Source organism: Cebus imitator, unplaced genomic scaffold (genome assembly GCF_001604975.1).
Source record: "Cebus imitator isolate Cc_AM_T3 unplaced genomic scaffold, Cebus_imitator-1.0 Scaffold6, whole genome shotgun sequence".
Classification (NCBI taxonomy): Eukaryota; Metazoa; Chordata; class Mammalia; order Primates; family Cebidae; genus Cebus; species Cebus imitator.
In genome coordinates this window covers 4,569,844-4,591,025 of record NW_016107321.1, presented here as the reverse complement: position 1 = coordinate 4,591,025, position 21,182 = coordinate 4,569,844, and the positions used below count along the sequence as shown (strand labels likewise).

Below are 21,182 nucleotides of genomic sequence, written 5' to 3'. Positions count from 1 at the left end.
AAAAGCACAAAAGGGGTTTTTTTTTAGAACACTGATCTGCTCTTTAATAAAAAATTTATAAAGAGTTATAAAAGGTTTATGAGAATCCTACCTATGGTCAAACATTAAAATTGGGTAGATATGTCTATGAAGTTTTATTACAAACAGTTTAACATTAATAGTACACTAATATAAAAGTGAAATTTGGCTTATATAGTATAAAAATCATACAGGAAGCGTTGTCAAATATGAAATGGTGTTTGGTTGTTTTTGGGCTCTATTTGTATAAATGTCTTAATGATATGTGTTCCAAAATTATGTGAAATTCCTATAATTCTGATAGGACGTAGTGTACATTGTCAGTAATAATTATAATTGTTATGTAAATTAATGTGTGCCACAGAAGTAACAAGTTTCTTTATCAATTGAGTTTTTGACTGTGGCTGCCCTAAGACTTTGCCATCCACAGACAATTGTTGTCTTGTTTGATCCTCTTCAAAAGGTGGTTTTGTAATCAACTATAGGACTTTAACAGGTATTCTTGAATGCAGGTTTCTGATAACTTTGGAGATTGTGAATTAGAATAGAGGAAAATACTTTCAGGACTCTCACAGAGAGGTGAAATGTTCATGCATATCAAACAAAGCAGGAGTTAACTGCATGCACTGAACTAATACAAGACTGAAGTAATCTTTTAAACTTTTTGCTGAAAACATTGTTGATCCTTTTTTTGTTTTTCAGAGTCAAGGAAACTTTTCTTTTGAGCTTTTAATATTTACAGCTTATGGCAATTGAGTCAAGTATATACCTGTGAACAAACTTTGGAACGTATTTGTTTATCTCTACATGATTTCTCTAGAATTTGAAAACTATTTGTGAGTATTCTTAACTTACAGCAATATAGTTATTTGCATACATGCAATTAAAAAATCTGTTTTCTTTTGCAACAAGACACAATTGGAGAAACTGGTTATTTTTACCAAGGTTTTGATTGGAATGGTGTGCTTCCCTTTAAGGAATCAAGCTTAACTTGTAGAGCCAATAAAAGCCCCGTGGGAAAACTGGCATCATACCTTGTCTACATAGTCCCCATACAGGGTTCCTGACCTGTGGTAAGTAAAAAATGTCACTTTCTGACACGCCCAGGAGCCCTGAGCTATTTGGGGACTTCAAGAGGAGAGAAATTTACTAAAATCATGGGTATTTGAGGGTACAAACCCATGGATGGGCTTGGCTTTGAAAAAAAAACATCTTATCTGAGATTCCTTTTATGGAACAAAGTTTTGATAAAGCCAATTTAAAAAGTTTATGTGAAAAATAATTATTTTTGCTGCACTTTATACAAATAATCAGGCCACGAATAATAAAGCAAATCAGCCTTACCATGATTTATTTTTAGTAAAAATGGGAAACTGGAGAGAGAAAAATTATGTTTCAAGAACAATGGTACACCTGTTATTACATTCTAGTCTCATGAGTTGTTTTAAGCTTTTTTTCCCCCTGCAATTTAGACTGACCCCGCTCATTCCAACTAGTGATTCCTGCAGCTCAGAAGACACAAGAGGGGGCTGGGTGCAGTGAATCATGCCTGTAATCCCATCACTTTGGGAGGCTGAGGTGGGTGGATCACGAGTTCGGGAGTTCGAGACCATCCTGGCCAACATGGTGAAACCTCATCTCTACTAAAAATACAAAAATTAGCTGGGTGTGGTGGCTGGTGCCTGTAATCCCAGCTACTTGGGAAGCTGAGGTAGGAGAATCATTTGAACCTGGGAGGTGGAGGTTGCAGTCAGCCAAGATCGCGCCATTGCACTCCAGCCTGGGCGACAGGGTGAGACTGTCTCACAAAAAAAAAAAAAAAAAAAAAAAAAAAAAAAAAAAAAAAAAAAAAAAAAAAAAAAAAAAAAAAAAAAAAAGAAGAAGAAGAAGAAACAAGAGGGATGGGTAATATAAAAATCTGGATCAATATTCTAATTCTGGTCACATTGGAATCACCTAGTGACCCCATATCAGCATGGTTTCAACAATTGCCAGGTTCATGGAAAGCCTTCTAATTTAGTTTACTTGGGATAATTTTGCTTATTTTGCTTTACTATTGTGGAATATATTGCTGTTGGACTCTTTGTGTAGAAATACAGGATAAGCTTACCAAATGTTTTCTTAAACTCTTATTGATCTTCCAGACACCTCTTTTTGCCGAAACTCAGAGTTATGAATGGCCCTCACCATAGTGATGCTTTCTGACTGAGCTCTCTACCCTGAATACAAGAGACCCTAACAGTTAATCAGAAATATCACTGCCCCTAATCAGCATGAAGACGTTACAGAGGTTGGATCTTTCTCTCTCTGCAGCCATTAGGGTTAACGGTTCTCTTATAAAATGTAGTGGGGAAATCTCAGAGGCGTTCGAATCAGAGCTACTTTATCCTGAAGAGGGGCTAGGTAAAGCAAGATTAAGAATTAGTGGGCTGCATTCAGTAAGGCATTCCATGTCACAGGATAAGATAGGAGGTCAGCACAAGATATATAGATCATAAAGTTCTTGCTGATCAGACAGGCTGCAATAAAGAAGCCGGCTATAATCCACCAAAACCAAGATGGTGATGAGAGTCATCTCTTAGTCCTCACTGCTATACTCCCACCAGTGCCATGAAGTTTACAAATCCCACGCCAACATCAGTACATTACCATATATGGTCTAAAAATAAGAAACTCATGAATAGTCCACACTTTGTTTAGCATATAATCAAGAAATAACCATAAAAATGGGCAACCAGCAGCCCTCAGGGCTGCTCTGCCTGTAAGGTAGCCATTTTTTGTTCCTTGACTTTCTTAATAAACTTGCTCTCACATTACTCTATGGATTTGCCGTGAATTCTTTTTTGTGTGAGGTTCAGGAACCCTCTCTTGGGGTCTGGATCAGGACCCCTTTCTGGTAACAAGCCGGGCTTGTTATGAGGCTGAAATGAATTAATATTGTCAGGGCTTAGAATAGTACCTGGCACATGGTATAAACAACAGAATTGCCTATTAAATAATTAACCTCTCAAAATCTCTCTCCAAGCCTCCCAAGATTCACTTGGTTATTGTATTGTAACTAATGCAAACAAGAAACACATTCAGTGGGCATCTGACTCTCTGAAGTGAGTGAATCATGATAAATTCAACTGATTAATCAAATTACCATTCATCTGGCATTTTATATTTGCAAAGACAGGCCTAATTAACCACAACAATCCTTATTGATGTTCCCAGTGCTCTTTCAGCCAGTATTTTCCAATGTGTTGACTTTCAGGCTTCCTCGATTATCATTTTATGGCTATTTCAAGACCACAATTAGTATATTATTATTGTGTGGAAAAGAAAGGGAAAGAAGTTAAAATGCAAAACTATTAGGTTTGCTTTCTGTTAGCTACTCATATTAAAGATTGGTGAGGGAATAATACGAAATTACTTTCAGGAATAAAATTGGAATTATCTTTGAGTTTACTTTAAATATTGAACTGTAGTTATAATCCTGTATCTTTTCTGCAGGAAGGTGTCAGGCAGGAACAAGGGTCAAGCTGGTTGCTTTTGGCTTGGACTTTGCATTGCTTTGTTAAATAGCACCTAGAGAAACGTGAAATTGTCAGAGGTGTTTGAACCTGAGTAACTCCATCTTGGATAGGGGCTGGGAAAAATGCAGCTGAGACCTACCAGGCTACATTCCCAGGAGGTTAGGCATTCTCAGTCACAGGATGATGGAAGGTCAGCAAAAGATACAGGTCACAAAGACCTTGCTGATAAAATAGGATGTGGTAAAGAAGCCGGCCAAGACCCACCAAAACCAAGATGGTGATGAAAGTGACCTCTTGTCATCCTCACTCCTCATTATACACGAATTATAATGCATTAGCATGTTAAAAGTCACTCCCACTAGCACCATGACAGTTTACAGATGCCAAGGTAATGCCTGGAAGTCACCCTGTATGGTCTGTAAAGGGGAACAATGCTCAGTTACAGGAATTGCCCATCCCTTTCCTAGAACACTCATGAATAATCCACCCCTTCTTTTTAGCATATAATGAAGAAGTAACTATAAGTATACAGTCGAGCAGCCCATGCTGCTCTTCTGCCTATGGAGTAGCCATTCTTTATTCCTTTACTTTCTTAATAAACTTGCTTTTATTTTAGTCTATGGATTCACTTCAAATCCTTTCTTGTGTGAGATCCAAGAACCGCCTCTTGGGGTCTGGATCAGGACCCCTTTCCAGTAGCAAAGTAACCATTTGCTATCCAAAAATGTCCTGCCGACCCATTGGTCACCCACTGTCCACCTAAGGGAGTGGCCAAGACTGAGTGGTCTCTAAATTCCTCCATGGCAGGAAGGAGTCCAGAGGGTGGGATAGGCACCTCCTCAAGATGAAAAGAGGGTTCTAGGGACAGGTTCCTTAGCCAGTGTTGGGGGAGAAAGGAATAGGGGGCACATATGTCTCAGGAGAAGTGCCAGCTACTCTGTGGCCAAGTTATCTCAGGATAAAGACGTCGTGCTCTGTCAACTTTAGCTGTCTTATTGTTATTAGACTGGATCGCAGAGGAATTCATTGGATCTGTTTTCCAATGGTTTGGAAATTTTGCTTGCAGATCTAGAGCAGTGGAAAATTTTCCCCGTCACAAATTCCATGAGAAGGCTAAGAGAAGGAACGAACAGGGCAGCTGCGTGGGGCATTGTGCTGCCTGAAGAATGAAGTGGTAGGAGATTCTCCTGATAATCGAAATGAGTGACTGAGGAAAAAGTCCCAATCAGTCAAGGCTTATTAAGTCAGCTTTAGCGCATGTCCCTGAAAACACATGAGCCACAGACACATCAGTGGCTGTTCTACAAAGAGGCTTTCAGGAGGTAAGTATTTATACATTTCCTTAAAGTAGGGAGGCAGGAAGGGAGAATGGCAGGTAGGCTGTAAAGAAATGGTTCCATTCTTGTGAGACTTTAGCTAGTGCCCAGTCAGGTGTACTGTTTACATATGATAAGGTGAATGTTAGAAGAGAAAATGAGAGTAAAGGAAGAATCAATGATGCAGGCCTCACTGGGCATGTAAAGGAATGACTTGTCTTTGTTCTGTACCTCAGGAGGTAAGCCTGCAATGAACATGATCAGTGTGGAATCAACGGACTTTAGTTTCAGGAGCTAAGCTTAGACTGTAGACCTAAAATTCTTGTCTAGAGGCAAAGAATTTACTTATGAATGATCTGCAGGGGAGGTCCTCTGTAGACGCCTGAGGCAGGAGGTATAATGCTTGTAACAGCTATTCATCTGGAAGAGGGTGTTGCATGACTCAGCCTCCAGGCTTAGTCTTCCCTTTTGCATAAGGATTTTGGGGTCCTGAGATTTTTAAATTTTTCTTTCTACCCCCATGTGCATCTGAGAGGGAAATCTTTTCCTCTTCTCTTTTCCTAAATTGAGTGTTACATGCCCATGGGAAAAAGCATCACATATTCAAATTAAAAGCAGCTCAGAATGGGTGTCAAAGGAGACTGAAATGGGTGCACTGAGGTGTTCCAGTTAACCAGAGAAGGCTCAGAGCTGGTGTGTTCCTGCTGGCAGTAGCAGAGGGAAGCGTTGTGTGATGCTCCTGAAATCTAATCGCTCCAGGTGCATTGACACAGGTGCTCCATTATACTGATGCGCTTTCTTAATGTGGGTCTTTATTTCCTCTGGGTTTTGAAATTGCCTTTTGCAAAATTGTAACCCCTTTCTTTGAAGTAAGAAGTAAAAGGGCTTTGTGTTTCACCGCTTCTGGGCATGGAGGAGTTAACTCTTTGACAGAGACCTCAGGAAGGATGGAAATCAGAAACTTTCTCCCTTCTCATTCTTCTCGTCAACCTTCTGCCACTATGGCAGGAGTCCCATACTTGGGTATTAGTAGTGACTGATAATATTAGGAATACTAAACTAATATTATTGATTAGTATTACTAATACTAGTAGTACTAATTACTAGGCACGTCTGAGAAGAACGCAAGGGGCAGACACATCATTACTACCAGTAGTAGTAATTAGTAGTTACTAATAGGCATGACACCTGTTTTGAAGTAGAGAAGTGAAGGTCTCTAGAAAAATAAGTTTTCATTTAAAGACATCTATGAAGATTTCTTACCAAAAACCATCAGCGGAAGCTCAAGCCAAATGTTAGTGAGCCGGTAGACCAGGAATGGCGTGATGATGCCACCAATGTCACACATCGAGGAACAGACGAGGACGCCAAGATTCCTAGGATGCAGGAAACTGATTTAACTTGTTAACTTTTCACAGTGCAGCAGTTGTCTCCCACCCACCCCTGAATAAATACTTCTTCAAATCATTAAAATGTTCAAGAGCTCTAGTGTACACTGCTTAGATGAAAGGTGCACCAAAATCTCAGATATCACCACTGAAGAATTTATTCATGTACCCATACATTGCCTGTTTCCCAAAAACCTATTGAAATTAAAAAAATTAAATGTTCAAGAATCTAAAAAATTATTCATGTTAATTTCAATGCACAACATTGATATTTATATATACGTAATTCCATTCATATTCCATCACTTTTGTTTTATATAAACTTTAAGTTTTTTTTTAACTTTGGGAGGAGCAATTGTTTCTTTTTACTTCCATCACCTGGCTTCCCTAAGCTGTTTCTATGGACCTGTTTGTGCTGTTTCAAATCAATCTCCCCTGTAGCCATTGGATAATCCCTGTCTTGCAATTCAATTTTCTGTTCTTACCATGGCTTCTGTATTTTACCCCAGCCTCTAAGTGTGAGAGGTAAACTGCTGGGCCTGGCTGGACCTTTAAGTGTTCTCACCTTCCCTTACACTGTGTTTTGAAGGTAAGGTGTCCTCTGTCTGCACCTGTGGTGGTTCCAGTCAATGAACAAATGTCCCACCCACCCTCTTTATGCTAAGGAAAATACACTCACCTAATGAACGTGGGGTACAGCTCAGCATTGACCAGGCAGACTATCTCAAAGGCCATTGTGATCCCCATTCTTCCCAAGCATGAGACAATAATTTTTAGCCATTGTAGATCTAAGGGGAAAAGCACACCACTTATCCATACATAGATGATTCCTCATCTTCAGACAATGCTCCAGAGGGGGATTTGCATGGAGAAATTCCCAATTTCAGAAAGGGACAAGAAAGAAAAATGACGTCTTCTATAGACTCATGTTAATGTCAGCAGATTCTCATGTTCATTCATCTTAACCTCAGACACAATGCTAATTCTCTTTTTTTAAAAAGACTTCATTTTTTTAGAGCAGTTTTAGGTTCATAACAGAATGGAGAGGAATAGAGAGCTTTCCCACATAACCTCTGCCCCTACACATGCATTACCCCCTGCCCATTATCAACATTCTCCACTATGTGGCACATTTGTTACTTGATGAACCTTCAATGACAACTATAATCACCCCAATCCATAGGTCGCATTAGGGTTCACTCTTGGTGGTATACCTCTGTGGGTTTGGACAAATGCATAATGATCTGTATCCACTATTTTAGCATCATATGGAGCAATTTCACTGCCCTAAAAACCCTCTGTGTTTTCTTAACTTTAGACCTCAGTTGTTAATGACAATGGAGTTATACCAGTTTCCAAAGCTGGGCCAACTTTATTTAGTCTATAGAGGTCAAAGAAAGAGCAAACTATAGGCACATTTAAACAACTGCTAATAACTAATGGATTCAAATAAATCTCCTTATTGCAAAAAGGATTCTCTTATACAGGTGTTTGTTCCCCTTAATTGAGAAAGCATTTTAAAAGGAAGAAAGGAACTAAATAGCTGTTTATGGATGGCATTTACTTACACTTTTCTCATTTATTCTGCAGGTTGATACAGGGAGGTCAAGAGAGTCCCCTAATTAACACCTAGGAAGCGCTGGAGTAAGACCTTGACTTGGGCCTACTCCACCCCATGGCGCATGCCCTCTGCTCCAGGTCATCTTGATGGCCCGTAGCATGGGGCTCTGTAATCTCTCTTGTTATATCATACCAAGAAACAATTGGGTGCAATTTTTCCTAAAGGGAGGCTGGCCATATAAATTTGCTCAGAAGGGTCCCAGATACTGCCCTCCAACTCGTCTTTCCAAATTGATTTGGATGACAAATTACATGGTTTTCCTATCAATGGGCTGTGACACTCCCTCTCTTCAGGGTCTTGGAGACAAAACTCCAACGTGGCCTGAAACTTACCACCAGGGGTAAAAACTGAGGCCAGACAAGCTGCCCCTGCCACCATATTTGACACGGCCCAAGGGTAACGGCGGCCGATGCGGTCGATGGTGAGGATGACGAGGAAGGCAGCTGGGAATTCAACCAGGGCAGAGTAGAAAAAATCCAGGTAGATATTGTCCCCTGCAAGGCCCACGTGCATGATGAGGCCCTGGTAAAGCACAGAGCTCGTGAACCTGAGCAAAGAGGAGAGTTCAGGTCAAGCCAAACACCAAACATGGGCAACCAAAAAAGAGAGGCTTTTGGAGAAATAATGTGGATTGTAGGTCACCTTTCCCTGTGATTGTCTCCTTGCTAGTCCCCATCCCACTACTTTTATAATCTCTGATCCACTTCAGTGGCTGGCTGTGGCTGGCTGGTTTCCAAGAACCAGAAGAAGGGAAGAAATTAGAATAGTTAGAAATAATTAGAAATTAGAATAATGTTTCCTAGACAAATGGAAAGCCAAGAAGAATGTCTTAATGGAATGACTTTCATTTTTTATTTTCTTCATTTATTTTTTGAGACAGCATCTCACTCTGTTGCCCAGGCTGGAATGAAGTGGTGTGATCTTGGCTCACTGCAAACTCTACCTTTTGGGTTCAAGTTATTTCCCTGCCTCAGCCTCCCTAGTAGCTGGGATTACAGACATGCACCCCCACACCCCACTAATTTTTGTATTTTTAGTAGACATGTGGTTTTGCCGTGTTAGCCATGCTGGTCTTGAACTCCTGGTTTCACATGATCCTCCCACCTCAGCCTCCCAAAGTGCTGGGATTACAGGCATGAGCCACCACGCCTGGCCAATGGAATGATTTATTGAGTAAAACTATGTCAAGTTATTAGTGGTTGTGAATTATTTCTCTCTTTGGGGTACTCTTGTACAGTTGAAATCAAAAGAACTGACTACTTAATTCAAATTTTAGGAAGCCAGAAGACCAAATGAGTACAGCCTACTTCTTGATGACTTCTCTTTCAGCCTGATACAAACAACATTTGGAAAATGTTTCTAGCTTTATTAACTAAAAATGATCATTATATGTAATGGAAAATATGAGGATAATCAATGAAAGTCACAATTACTGGGGAAAAAAAAGAAGGATAATGAACCAAATTTCAAAGCTGCCTTTCCCATGCACTATTGTAACGGTTGCTAAATTAATTCCTGACAAGCTTTGCTTTTGTCAGTGATTGTAAATTTCCATTTGCCTGGGTGGACATCCAATGTGCCCTGAAAGGATGCATCCCCCACTAGAAAAGGCGTGACCCAAAGCTCTGAGAGCAGCTCAGAGACAGCAAACACAATAAAGATCAAGTCACTGGGCTGTGAAGCCACGGGAATTATTCTTGGGGATTATTCCTGTTCATAAATTTATTTTTTCTCCAGGTAGAAAAGAAAAAGGGAAAGAAAAGTCATCCTCCATCCCCTCAAACATTTTTGGCCAGCTCTATGATAGAGATCTATGTTCATCATCAGTTAAGTTGTACCAATAGTTCTCTATCTGGGCTATGTATTAGAATCACCTGGAGATTTTAAAGACCACTGGTTCCTGAGCTCTACTCTAGAACAATTGAATCGGTATTTCTGGGGGTTTTGGGCTTGGTATTTTGTAAGCTTCTGGGTGATTCCAATGTGAATCCAAGGTTGGATTGCCTTGATCTGTGCTTAGGGACTACACTGATGTCAGTATTTGCCTGAGAAAAACATGATCAGGAAAACCTACTATACACGAGCCACACATTGCTGCCCACCGTCGGTGCTAATACGGGAATGAGGTCAGGTTTTCTTCCCTTCCTTAATATGGATGATTGTGATTAAAAGAATTTGGAGTCATTTCAAGGTGAAAAATATTCCTTACCAGTTGTACATCAATATCAAAGTATGTTTCCTTATCTGAGGAGTTCTGACCAAGTCAAAAAATGAAGGGTTCAATTTCTTGCCAGCTTCCTCTTCAAGTCTCAGGTGCTAAGAAAAGAAATAGAAAGGATGGCTTGGTATATTTAATGCTGGTGTCCCTGGGTCACGTAGGGAATAACAATAATTCCTTACCCATGCTGAGTGCACATCTCGTGCCCAGCACTAGAGCAAGCACTTTCCACACTGTCTCATTTCATCTTTGTTTTTTTTTTTTTTTTTTTTTTTTTTTTTTGCTCTGTCGCCAGGCTGGAGTACAATAGAGCAATCTCAGCTCACTGCAACTTCTGCCTCCAGGGTTCAAGTGATTCCCCTGCCTCAGCCTCCCAAGTAGCTGGGATTACAGCTGTGTGCCACCACGCCTGGCTAATTTTTGTTTTGTTTTGTTTTTGAGATGCAGTTTCACTCTATTGCCCTGGCTGGAGTGCAATGGCATGATCTCCACTCACTGCAACCTCTGCCTCCCGGGTTCAGGCAATTTTCCTGCCTCAGCCTCTCGAGTAGCTAAGATTTATAGGCATGCACCACCACACCTGGCTAATTTTTGCATTTTTAGTAAAGACGGGGCTTCACCACGTTGGCCAAGCTGGTTTTGAACTCCCGACCTTGTAATCTGTCTGCCTTGGCCTCCCAAAGTGCTTGGATTACAGGCATGAGCCACTGCACCCTACCAATTTTTATATTTTTAGTAGAAACAGGGTTTTGCCATGTTGGCCAGGCTGGTCTCTAGCTCTCAACTTCAGGTGATCTGCCTGCCTCCACCTCCCAAAGTGCTGGGATTACAGGCATGAGCCATCGCATCCAGCCTATTTTCTAATAAGCTTAATCTCTTTTTTAGCCTCTGTGGAAAGAAAAGGTTTGAGGTCAATGTAGTGGGATCTACTAAAGGCAAACACTAAACATAGATAATGAACACTTCTGTAAATGGATTCTATTTAAGAAGGCAGGGGATTGCCTAAAAGCTTTTGAGCTGGGTGCCATAGCTCATGCCTGTAATCTCAGCACTTTGGGAGGCTGAGGTGGGCGGATCATCTGAGGTCAGGAGTCCGAGACCAGCCTAGCCAACATGGTGAAAACCTGTCTCTACTAAAAACACAAAAATTAGCTGGGCGTGGTGGCACGCATCTGTAATTCCAGCTACTAGGGAGGCTGAGACAGGAGAGTTGCTTGAACCAGGGAAGTGGAGATTGCAGTGAGGTGAGATGGTGCCACTGCATTCCAGCCTGGGCAGCAGAGCAAGACTTCATCTCAAAAAACAAACAAAAAAGGCTTTTGGGACACTTTCTATCCAAGGTGTACAAAATTCTAAGAAATCATGTGTGTTTAAAGAGCTGCTTTACTGATCTATGGATCTGACCTGAGGATGGTTAATATGCAGATGATGGGAGTGATGGGCACCTGGGCGTAGGAGGCTGGCGAAGGCATCTTGTGAGACAGAAGCTCCTCATTTGACCTTTAAATGGTTTCTGGTTCCCTTTTAGTTTGATGTTTTCCACCTATTTGAAATGTTCTCCCACGGAACCACAAATCTTAGTACATAAAATACTCTGTTGCATTCCACTACAGGTAAACCAAAATGCAAGGGGGCGGGTCTTCCATGGTTCCCAGCTGAGATCACTGGCGTGCATGAGTCTTCCCAGACCCTCCCTTTCTCCTGTTCCCTGATTTGATCTTAAGGTCCTGGCTCACCTGAAGGGAGGTAGTTAGAGATTTTCCATTTTTCTTTGCGATGTGCTTAATGACTCTCATGGCTTTAGCATTCTTGTTCTGGGATATCAGCCACCTGGGAGACTCAGGTATGCACCTAGGGTACAAGGTGAGTGGAGGGCAAATCTTAAGGAATCTTCCTTACCCCTTCCCTCAATTTTTTATAATCAGATTTCTTTGAGGATCTTAACACAGTTGGATCTACAAAGAAAACATCACTCATGTAGGGCGATACGTGGTTCTTTCCTCCCTCAAATGCTGACTTGTAGTCAGCATTGTCCAGGAATTCTTCGGATTCCCTCCTCAGAGATTGCTAAGCAGAAACACAGGAAGCAAGCTGCAAAGCAGGGTGCAGCTGCACATCCAACTCCTGTTGCAAGGGGGAGAGGCAAGCCTGTCTGAGTGGCCCTGGGCTTTTCAAAGGCCTGAGAACTGGCAGAGGGGTCAAGGACTGGACACTGGAGTATGCAAACCATTGTGGGGGTGGGGAGCAAGTATGTACATTATTATGCTCAGTTTCCCAAAGGAATGAGATAAGCGTTTGGTCAGATGGGAAGAGAACTTAAAAGACAGATTGCATAGTTTGAGCTTGATGTAGGAGGGCTTGGGGAGCTCTTGCAAGTTTTTGAGCAAGACTAAAACCATTGACTCTGACTCTGGAGGGGACACTAGGCAGCTGGGTTCAAGGTGAATGAGTTCAGGGTGAATGGGAGGAGGAGAAGCTGAGAAAGGAGGTGGTAAGGCTGCTGTGGCAGTTGTGATGTGAATGTAGGAATGCCTCAGTTGGGATCATCACTCTGGGAGAGAAGTTGCTCTGAGAGGCAGGGTTTAAAAGGAATCTGAAATGGATGTTTTTGTGGAAGTGTAATGGAGAGAGCAGGAAGGGTCACTCTCAAGAGTGTAATGGACTGAATGTCTCTGTCCCCCCTCAGGCTCATGCATTGATGCCCTCACCCCCAGTGTGCAACTTGGAGTTGGGGCCTTTGGGAGGTAATTAAGTTTAGATGAGATCTGGAGGGTGGGGACCCCAGATGTCCCTATAAGAAGGGGGATAGAGACTAGAATGTTATATCTCTCTCTGCCATGCGAGGGCCCACAATTGGGACATATGCAAGCAAGGAAGTGGGCTCCCATCAGGAACAAATTCTCCAGCACCTGGATCTTAGACTTCCCAGCCTCCAGAACCATGGGAAATATATTTGTAAGTACCCAGTCCATGGTATTTTTGCCACAGCAGCCTGAGCTGCTAAGACACAGAGTTTTACTGGCTTTTGGATAAGAAACAGGCATCCTGGAAGGATTGAGATATTTAATTCTTAGGCAAGACAGCCATTGGAAGAACAAGTGGCTAAATCTACAGGGAACTAAATAAGTGGGTTTGTTGCATGGAGAGAGATTTGATCTGATAATCCAGTGTCCCCTTTGTTTTATTTCAGATAATCTCACATTAGGGGTTTCTAATAGTTTCTGGTATTTTCCAAGTGTTTCCCTTGGGCAGGGATGACAAACATATTTGGTAACTATGATTGATTGGTATGGTCTGTCTGGAGTGTCATGTTGGCCTTATCTGGGATGAAGAACACTGTAATTAATTGGAGATGTCTGCCTTGCGCACAAGTATTGGGAAATGGTGACGCAAGTGCCATGTTCTGCTTTCTCCACCCTAAAGTTTTCCCTGGGGGAGGGAGAGAATAGTAATAGTGATATTTTCAGTCTCTTCAAAGGGCCTACAGTCCAAATTGTACCACAGTGACTAGAAGCTAATTTAAACACCAAATAAATAATGTGGAATTGTAAGATCCAGGTCATAAAAACTTTAAACCCAAAGAGAAAGGACATTTGATTTACAGAAGGAGAGACAGGTGAAGCTTGTGATTTTTATCCCTGAAACATGGACTTGGGCTCTTTGTGAAATGGGCCTGGAGAATGAAAGCAATCTCAGAATCAGAAGGATAGTGTGCATTAAGGAAGGTAGCCTTTTTAGCAAAATAAAATACTTTGATTTCTTTCATTTTTGTTCCAAATGGACTTACCAGTAATAGAGCAAGAAGCAGAAGTTGGGCAGAGTAACTGTGAACTGCAACCACCTCCAGTGAGGAAGTGCGTAAGCCACCCCGGCTAGCACCAGGAGCCCAACTGTAAAGGCAGCTTGGTAAAAAATCCCCACTGTTCTCCGATACCTCAGCCCAACAAATTCTGTAACTGCAGAGAGAATTCAAGTGGTCAATGCAATTCAATACAATAATGAGTTGGCTGTCCAACTATCAGGAAACTAGAATGCCAACCTAAAAAATATAGACACATTCTAGAATATTCTATACAGATTTTTTTTTTTGGTTCTTACTTTGTTATAACTACTGCTGCTTTATTAATTAATAAATCTTTTAGTTCCATTGTAGATGGGATGAAAGGCCTGCCAACATCAGCAAACACATTTCATTTATAACTTCCATGATGCAATTGTATTTCAGATATATGCAAGATTTTGACCTAGAGTAGTAACTCAAGACCTGAACAAATGAATCAAACATTAAATTTAGACTGTAGATGATTTTTACATAAATGAACACCTGAGTATAACTTGTTCTCTTACATGGGTTTAACATTTATCTTGCAATCCTGTTTATTTGTATAAATGGCTTGGTAACTTAACAGAGGGCTGAAGTCAGATAGTGCTGGCTTGCAAAAACTGGTTTTACATGCTGGAGTATTTTACAAGCTGGTGGTTCAGCCCATTGGTATCAGTCATAGTGAGAATATTGCTATAAAGATGCTATGCTGTTAGAGATCAAATATTCTCTTACAGTATACGGAGCTTAACTATAACTCTGGCTACTAACGAATAGGATGTAAGTTGTATTCCTGGTTCTAAAAATGGCTGGCTGAGTAACCTAGGTTGACTACAGTACTTGTGTTTTCAGTTTCCTTATATGTAAGTTGAAGATAATTGGAGTTTACTAGAATAGATGTTTGCAAAGTATTAAAGTCCTTTATAAATCTACTATATCTCTCATCACTGAATCTTCTTTATGAATAGGTCTGGTGCAATGGATTTTCTTTCTACACAATACTTCAGGGTACAGAAAACAAAAATTCCAAAAAAATTATGTAAGAACCTGGCACTATGTCACACTTGTTTCTGCCTTCACTTTTTTTCCTTATAAGGAGGAATGCTGAGTGAGTTGATATGCTTTTAGAAATTCTTATGATATAGATAGAAAAAAACCTCTCAATATTGTCTTGAAGCTGGGTCCCATTTTCTGGATGCCACCCCCCACCTGACTCTATTTTGGCAGTGAGGTTCCTTTGTTCTCACAACTGCTAGCACAAGCACTCTTACTCAGGATGAAGCCTATTAACCAGCCTGCTTTGCTGACCAGTCCTTGGATTACGCGAAAAATTAACATCCATGTATAGGTTGGGGAAATGGCCATGAGAACTCCAGACGCAGCATTTATGAGGATTGTAGTTAGGAGGCAGAGCTTACGGCCAAACCTGCAGGGAGAAAAACAAAGAGAGGGAATTGAGTTCATTTTGATTTGTGGAGATTGTAGAAAATGCATGGAAGTTATGGAAATCTAAACAAAATTGGAGGTTAACTTTAAATTTTGTAAATCTGGGAGGCACAGACTGATAGCTACAAAGGGAATCTGTGGCTCCAGGTTCATGTAGCACTTTTCATCAGCACATTCTGTGTCAGTTTTCAGCATGATAAGCCCCATTCACCCATGGGTTCAAGTACCTTCTCGGTCCCACACTGTGGCAGATGTTCAGGGAGGGAATAATTCTTCCAGGCCACCCAGTGCTGAATACTCTATGGTCCTATCTAGGTCTTACATCGCCATGTGAGTTGCAGCCTTTGCACTAACAGTTTCAACCAATTTATTCACCCAAGAATGTTTTCGCTTTGAAAACAAAATTCAGTGTTCAGTATATACCCCTTTCCTTTTTCAACATTGCTTGTAAACTTTGTGAAAATTGTCTTTGGTACCACACATGTTACTGTCCTATGGAGTGTCTGTTTGGAGCACCCCAGGGAGAGAGCTTCCACACATCAGATTGGAGAGACTTAGGTTTTATCAGTTTAGGGATTTGGAAAGTTGTCTCAGTACATTGAATAGAGGAAAACAATTGGTAACCTGGGTTTAATCATGACCTTACTACTTACTATGATGTTGGGTAAGCCATTCAACCATATTCAATGTCTTCATCTGGAAAATACCCATCTGACTCAGCTGAAAAGAGGATTAAGTGAGATATTACAGGTAAGGAGCTTGGCACATACCCACCTCTGACTCCTTCCTTCCTTTCTTCCTTCGGTTTGCAAAGCTGCCTCAGCTCAAAGAGTTGACTTGGGGCCCAATACTATTATTTTCATCATGTCCTCGTTTTGTTGTAAAAGATATCCTAATCCACTATTAGTGGATATATAAAAAAAATTCTTCATAGAAAACAATGTTTATTTAATGTTTTTCCACTTCAATTGGAAGGACGACTTTCTGTTATTAGGATTGCTCATTGGATAAACATTGTTTAATTGATGCTTTTACTGTTATGCAACTATATTCTAGTGAACATGCCAAATACTAAACATTTCAAAATAACCCACATTACTTACAATTATTTTGGAATAGTAACATTTTAAATATGAAATTTAAAGGTTAAGCAGTCACATTGGTAATTAGTGTTAACTAGTAAATTTCTTAAGTCTTAAAACTCTGTTTTGACCATGTAATTTTTAAAAATTTTTTATTTTTAGTGCTGGAGTACATGTGCAGGATGTGAAAGTTCTTTTTATAGGTAAATTTGTGCCATGGTGGTTTGCTGTACCTACCAACTCATCACCTAGGTAACCATGTAATTTCTTAATTCTCAGTCAATGGCTCCCTACTATAAATATACAGCCTTTCAGCCTGTAATTCAAAGCCTTCCAAAGTCACATCTCAACTTAATTTTTTAGCATTTCTTCCCATATTCACCTACCCAAACCCCTTCCTTTATCCTCAAAGAGTTGATAATCTATAAACATGTACTCAAATGGTACTTCTTCAACTTCCAAAGATGCTTCAGGCACATGATAGAACACCATAGTAGTGCTCCACATAGATGGACAAACCTTCTATGTGATAAGAGGGAGTATTCATTATTTGAAACTGAGAGCAAGAAAATCAAATCCATGATGTGGAAAAACTTCACTGGGGACCATGTTCCACATATGGAAACGATGAACTTAAAACAATAATAAGGCATGACTAGAATAAATTTGGGGAATCTGGGATAGAGGTTTGAGACTCCTCCTACCCCTCAGCAGGGCCACTTAAATGGTTAAATTAAAAACAATCAGATGAAACAGGAGAGGAGGGGGCGGACTTCCTGCACTGCTGGTTTGGTAAGTCTTTTAGCTACTTGCGACTCAGAATGTGGCTGAGGACTATTAGCATGGGCTTGGGAGCAGCATCACCTGGGAGCTGGTTAGAAATATAGGATCTCAGGCCCACCCAGACCTGCTGGACCAGAATCTGAATTTTAGCAAAATTCTCAGAAGATTTATATGTGCCTTAGCATTTGGGAAGCAGTGCTTTAATTTCAAGGAAATTAAAGTTTCTTTATCCATTGGAAATTATGGATAATGAAATCTACTTTAAAAGGCTCTTGTGATCCTAAATAAAATATAGCAAATGAGGATGCCCAATCAAGTGACTAGCACACAGTAAAATCAGTAGTGAACGTGTTTTGGAAGATCCCATATAGTTGGATAAGTTTGACTGGGACTTTAATGCTGGTTTTGATGTAAGGCAGGCAGGCACCAAAATTGGGGCTTAGTCCGGGAGGGTTCTTGGCTTTGCCCAGGAAAGAATTCAAGAGCAAGCTGGTGTTGTTAAATAGCAATTTTTGTTGAAGCTGCAATGTATAGCAGCAGCACCTCTGCTCCTTGTGGAGCAGGGATACCCCAGAGGCAGTGTGCCTGGAATAGCAGCTCAGAGGCGGCTGTTCTGTACTCATAATTATACCCACTTTTAATCACATGCAAATTAAGGGGTGGCTTATGCTGAAATTTCTAGGAAAAGGATGGTAACTTCTGGGTTATATAGTCATTGCCATTAAAAGGGGTGGTGATTGCCTTGTTGCCATGGCAATAGCAAACTGACATGGCACACTGGTGGGTATGTCTTATGGAAAGCTGCTCCCACCTGGGACCTGTTTTAACTAGTCCTCAATTTGGTCCAGTGTCCAAGCCCTGCCTTGAGAGTCAAGTCCCTCCCCCAGCTCACTTTGATTTAGTTCCATCGTGACATATAAAAGTAGGGTGCTGGCTTTTGAGAGATGATTATAAGACTTACAGAAAATTTGCAAGCTAATTGTTAGCACAACCATCATTAAAAATTAAATTATATACATTTACAATTAAATTATATTGAAAACAAATGTAATATGCAAAAAATCACTTTCCAGTGATTTTACTATATTTGGTCATCTATGCTTGTGAGGTTATTTACATCTACTGTATCTGCATGGTGGAAATGATGCACAGTTCTAGCCAACTCTGTGTCCTGTAACATCATTTTTGTAGCTTGAAGTGGACCACAGTGGGTATATTTACACCAGAGAAATCAGCAAGCACTACAAACTGAGGCTTTCCCTCCCAGAGAACCAGTTGTTAAACATTTACAAGCATGGCACACTAAATGCAGCACTTATGGCCAGGTGTGGTGGCTCATGCCTGTAATCCCAGAAGTTTGGGAGGCTAAGGCAGCCAGATCACCTGAGGTCAGGAGTTCAAGATCAGCCTGGCCAACATGGTGAAATCCTGTCTCTACTAAAAATACAAAAATTAGTTGGACATGGTAGCCGGCGCCTGTAATCCCAGCTATTCAGGAGGCTGAGACGGGAGACTCGCTTGAACCATGGAGGCGGAGGTTACAGTGAGCTGAGATTGCACCACTGCACTCCAGCCAGGGCAACAGAGTGAAACTCTGTCTAAAAATAAAATAAATACCACAGCACTTATAGTTACTGCTCATTAGAGTAAAAAAAACCCCTGGAATTGGTAAGGAATTGCTTTTTTTGTCTTATGTGATACTCAAAGTCATTTATTAAGAAGTTATGGGTATATTCTTATGTCCATTCTTAATCTTATTTACAATCTTTTCGCAATGCCTTTCTGTTTGTTTTTGTTTTATAATGGATACCTACCTGATCAGCTTGTTAGGCCATATTTTAAAAGTTATTCATGAAGGACAATGCGTTTTATTTAATGTGAGTTTAATCTGTGAATACAATGGGTATCCATGACATTCTTGTCCCATTGTATAAAATCTGAAAATTGTAGGCATTAACTATACAAAAAACAAATTGCTTTCTCATTTCTTTATGCCACACTTCTTACTCCTGCATGAAGGCACAGAACAAAAGGAGGGCAATGACCAGCCAAGCTTCAGACAGTACAGAAAAAGAAGTTGAGGCATGGAGACAGCCTTTGGGGAAAAATAATGAGTACTTACCCTGACAGAGGGGATTTCAACAACAGTAACAAAATAATGAGATCATTTAAGTAGGCAGATAATTGACTAGGGCTTATAACTCAGGAATGTACTGTCAGTAGGGATTTATAACCAATCTCCTACTTGTTAAGTGGGATGTGAATAATTAACTAATTTCTTAAGCCACTGTGCAAGGGTTAAAGATTGAGTCACCCATTTACTCCCAGCCTGCCAGGGAGTGAGGGAGTGAGCGTGAGCATCTCCACATGATGGTGGTGGAGGCAGTGTGGCAAGAGTGAACGCTGCAGGGCACAGGCTGCCCAGAGGTGTGAGGTGGACTCCAGACCTCCCCTTGTTAATGTGTCTCTCCTGACTTAATTGATCATCTCTAAAGAATCATCCTCAGTTCTGCTGCAACAAAAAATAAAAGCAAATGACCTTCCCTTTCACCTTGCAAGCCTCCCGCAGAAAGCCCCAGGAAGAGCCTTGCCAGGGCAGCTGAGGAGACAATAATAGCCGCGGGTGAGGGATGAGAGGCATGCGGCCCGCACCTCCACTTTGACCCCTCTTCCCTCCTGCTGCCAGGAGGGCCCTAGGCCCCTGTGACGTGCATATGCCTTGGGGATGTGATATATTAAGCCATCGCTTTTAATCTTTAATACATTTGCAAGTTTTAATTCTGCCTAACAATATAATACAATCAGATAAAATATTCTACTTGCATTTAACATTAAACTTACAGGTTTGGATTATATCATAGATATAGTTGGGGATGGCATGGGAGGGCAACAAGCATACAAATGCATTTACTTTACTATTTATTTCAGTTATATATTAATATTTTACATGTAAGTATATAAGTATATATTTCTATCTAGATAATAATTATATGTTTGTGTGTTATATATAATGATATATAGTTTTGCATCATTAGCTCACTAGGTGACTACTGATTAAGGGGAACACTATGACCCAAAATGTTGAGCACAGTGTCTGGCCATGGAAAACACTCATTAAGCAGTGCTATGAATATTCAGTAATTAGCCCTGATGGCCAAGTTAGCTAAAGTGCTTATCAACTATGAAGCAAACTTTTTGGTTCCTTTTCCTTTTGAGGACACCTAAAAGTGTCTCATTGGTCATCAAGAGAGCAAAGCTGTGTGTTATAAAGAAGTTGCAACACAGTGAGTGTGGGATTTCAAAATGCTGGATAAGTAAGATAGAGCAATAGCTTGATTTGTATGAACACTGACTACTAGCTTGCTGAAGACACAGAGTCAGCAGAGAGGCCTTTTGTCATCTCTCCAGGGACACTGACATTGTAGGGGTGGACATTTACCTCTCTCGTGGTAGACAGACCCTCCTTCTCTTTCTTTAAGTTGTGGGTTCCACACATATAGTCACATCTTGCCCCAGGGACCTAATTCGAGAATCCTGCAATCCCACAGGTAATAGGGAGATTCTACCTTGGGCCTGGTGCTGGGGGCTCCCAGCATATGCGAGACAAGCAGAGGACAGGGTTGAGCTCAGAGGTCCTGAAGGCTGATGGGCAGGAGGAGGGCAATGAGGCCAAAAAATGAACTGGGAATTACAAAAGGGATGAGATCATCTGTCACTCTCCCTTCTGACTTTAAGCTTCTGCATAGCCCACGTGGAAGACTTGCTGTGTAATGTTGAAACAACTGTTTGTAACCCTGAAGAGTTTGAAAATAAAGACATTAGTCATGATTATCCAAGCAGCAGAAGAAATCAAAGATTATAAAAACACCGACATAAAGACCAGGAGATTGTGGTCTGTGTGCTTGGGAAAGGATGGGATTCAAGCAGGGGCAGGTGCATCCAAGTGTTCGCCAAACTTTTGGATTTTTA

General features: G+C 40.9%; 1 protein-coding gene across 1 annotated transcript in view; it reads right to left on the bottom strand.

Moving 5' to 3' along the window:
• SLC22A2 (solute carrier family 22 member 2) overlaps positions 1-21,182 on the bottom strand; it is a 41,817-nt gene that overhangs the window by 18,030 nt on the left and 2,605 nt on the right. Inside the window, exons 2-8 of the mRNA XM_037742282.1 lie at positions 15,174-15,411; positions 13,867-14,035; positions 11,816-11,930; positions 10,071-10,177; positions 8,194-8,408; positions 6,920-7,028; positions 6,116-6,228 (exon numbers count right to left, since the gene is read on the bottom strand). Coding sequence (XP_037598210.1) covers positions 6,116-6,228; positions 6,920-7,028; positions 8,194-8,408; positions 10,071-10,177; positions 11,816-11,930; positions 13,867-14,035; positions 15,174-15,411 — 1,066 coding nt within the window. The remainder of the gene's footprint in view (positions 1-6,115; positions 6,229-6,919; positions 7,029-8,193; positions 8,409-10,070; positions 10,178-11,815; positions 11,931-13,866; positions 14,036-15,173; positions 15,412-21,182) is intronic.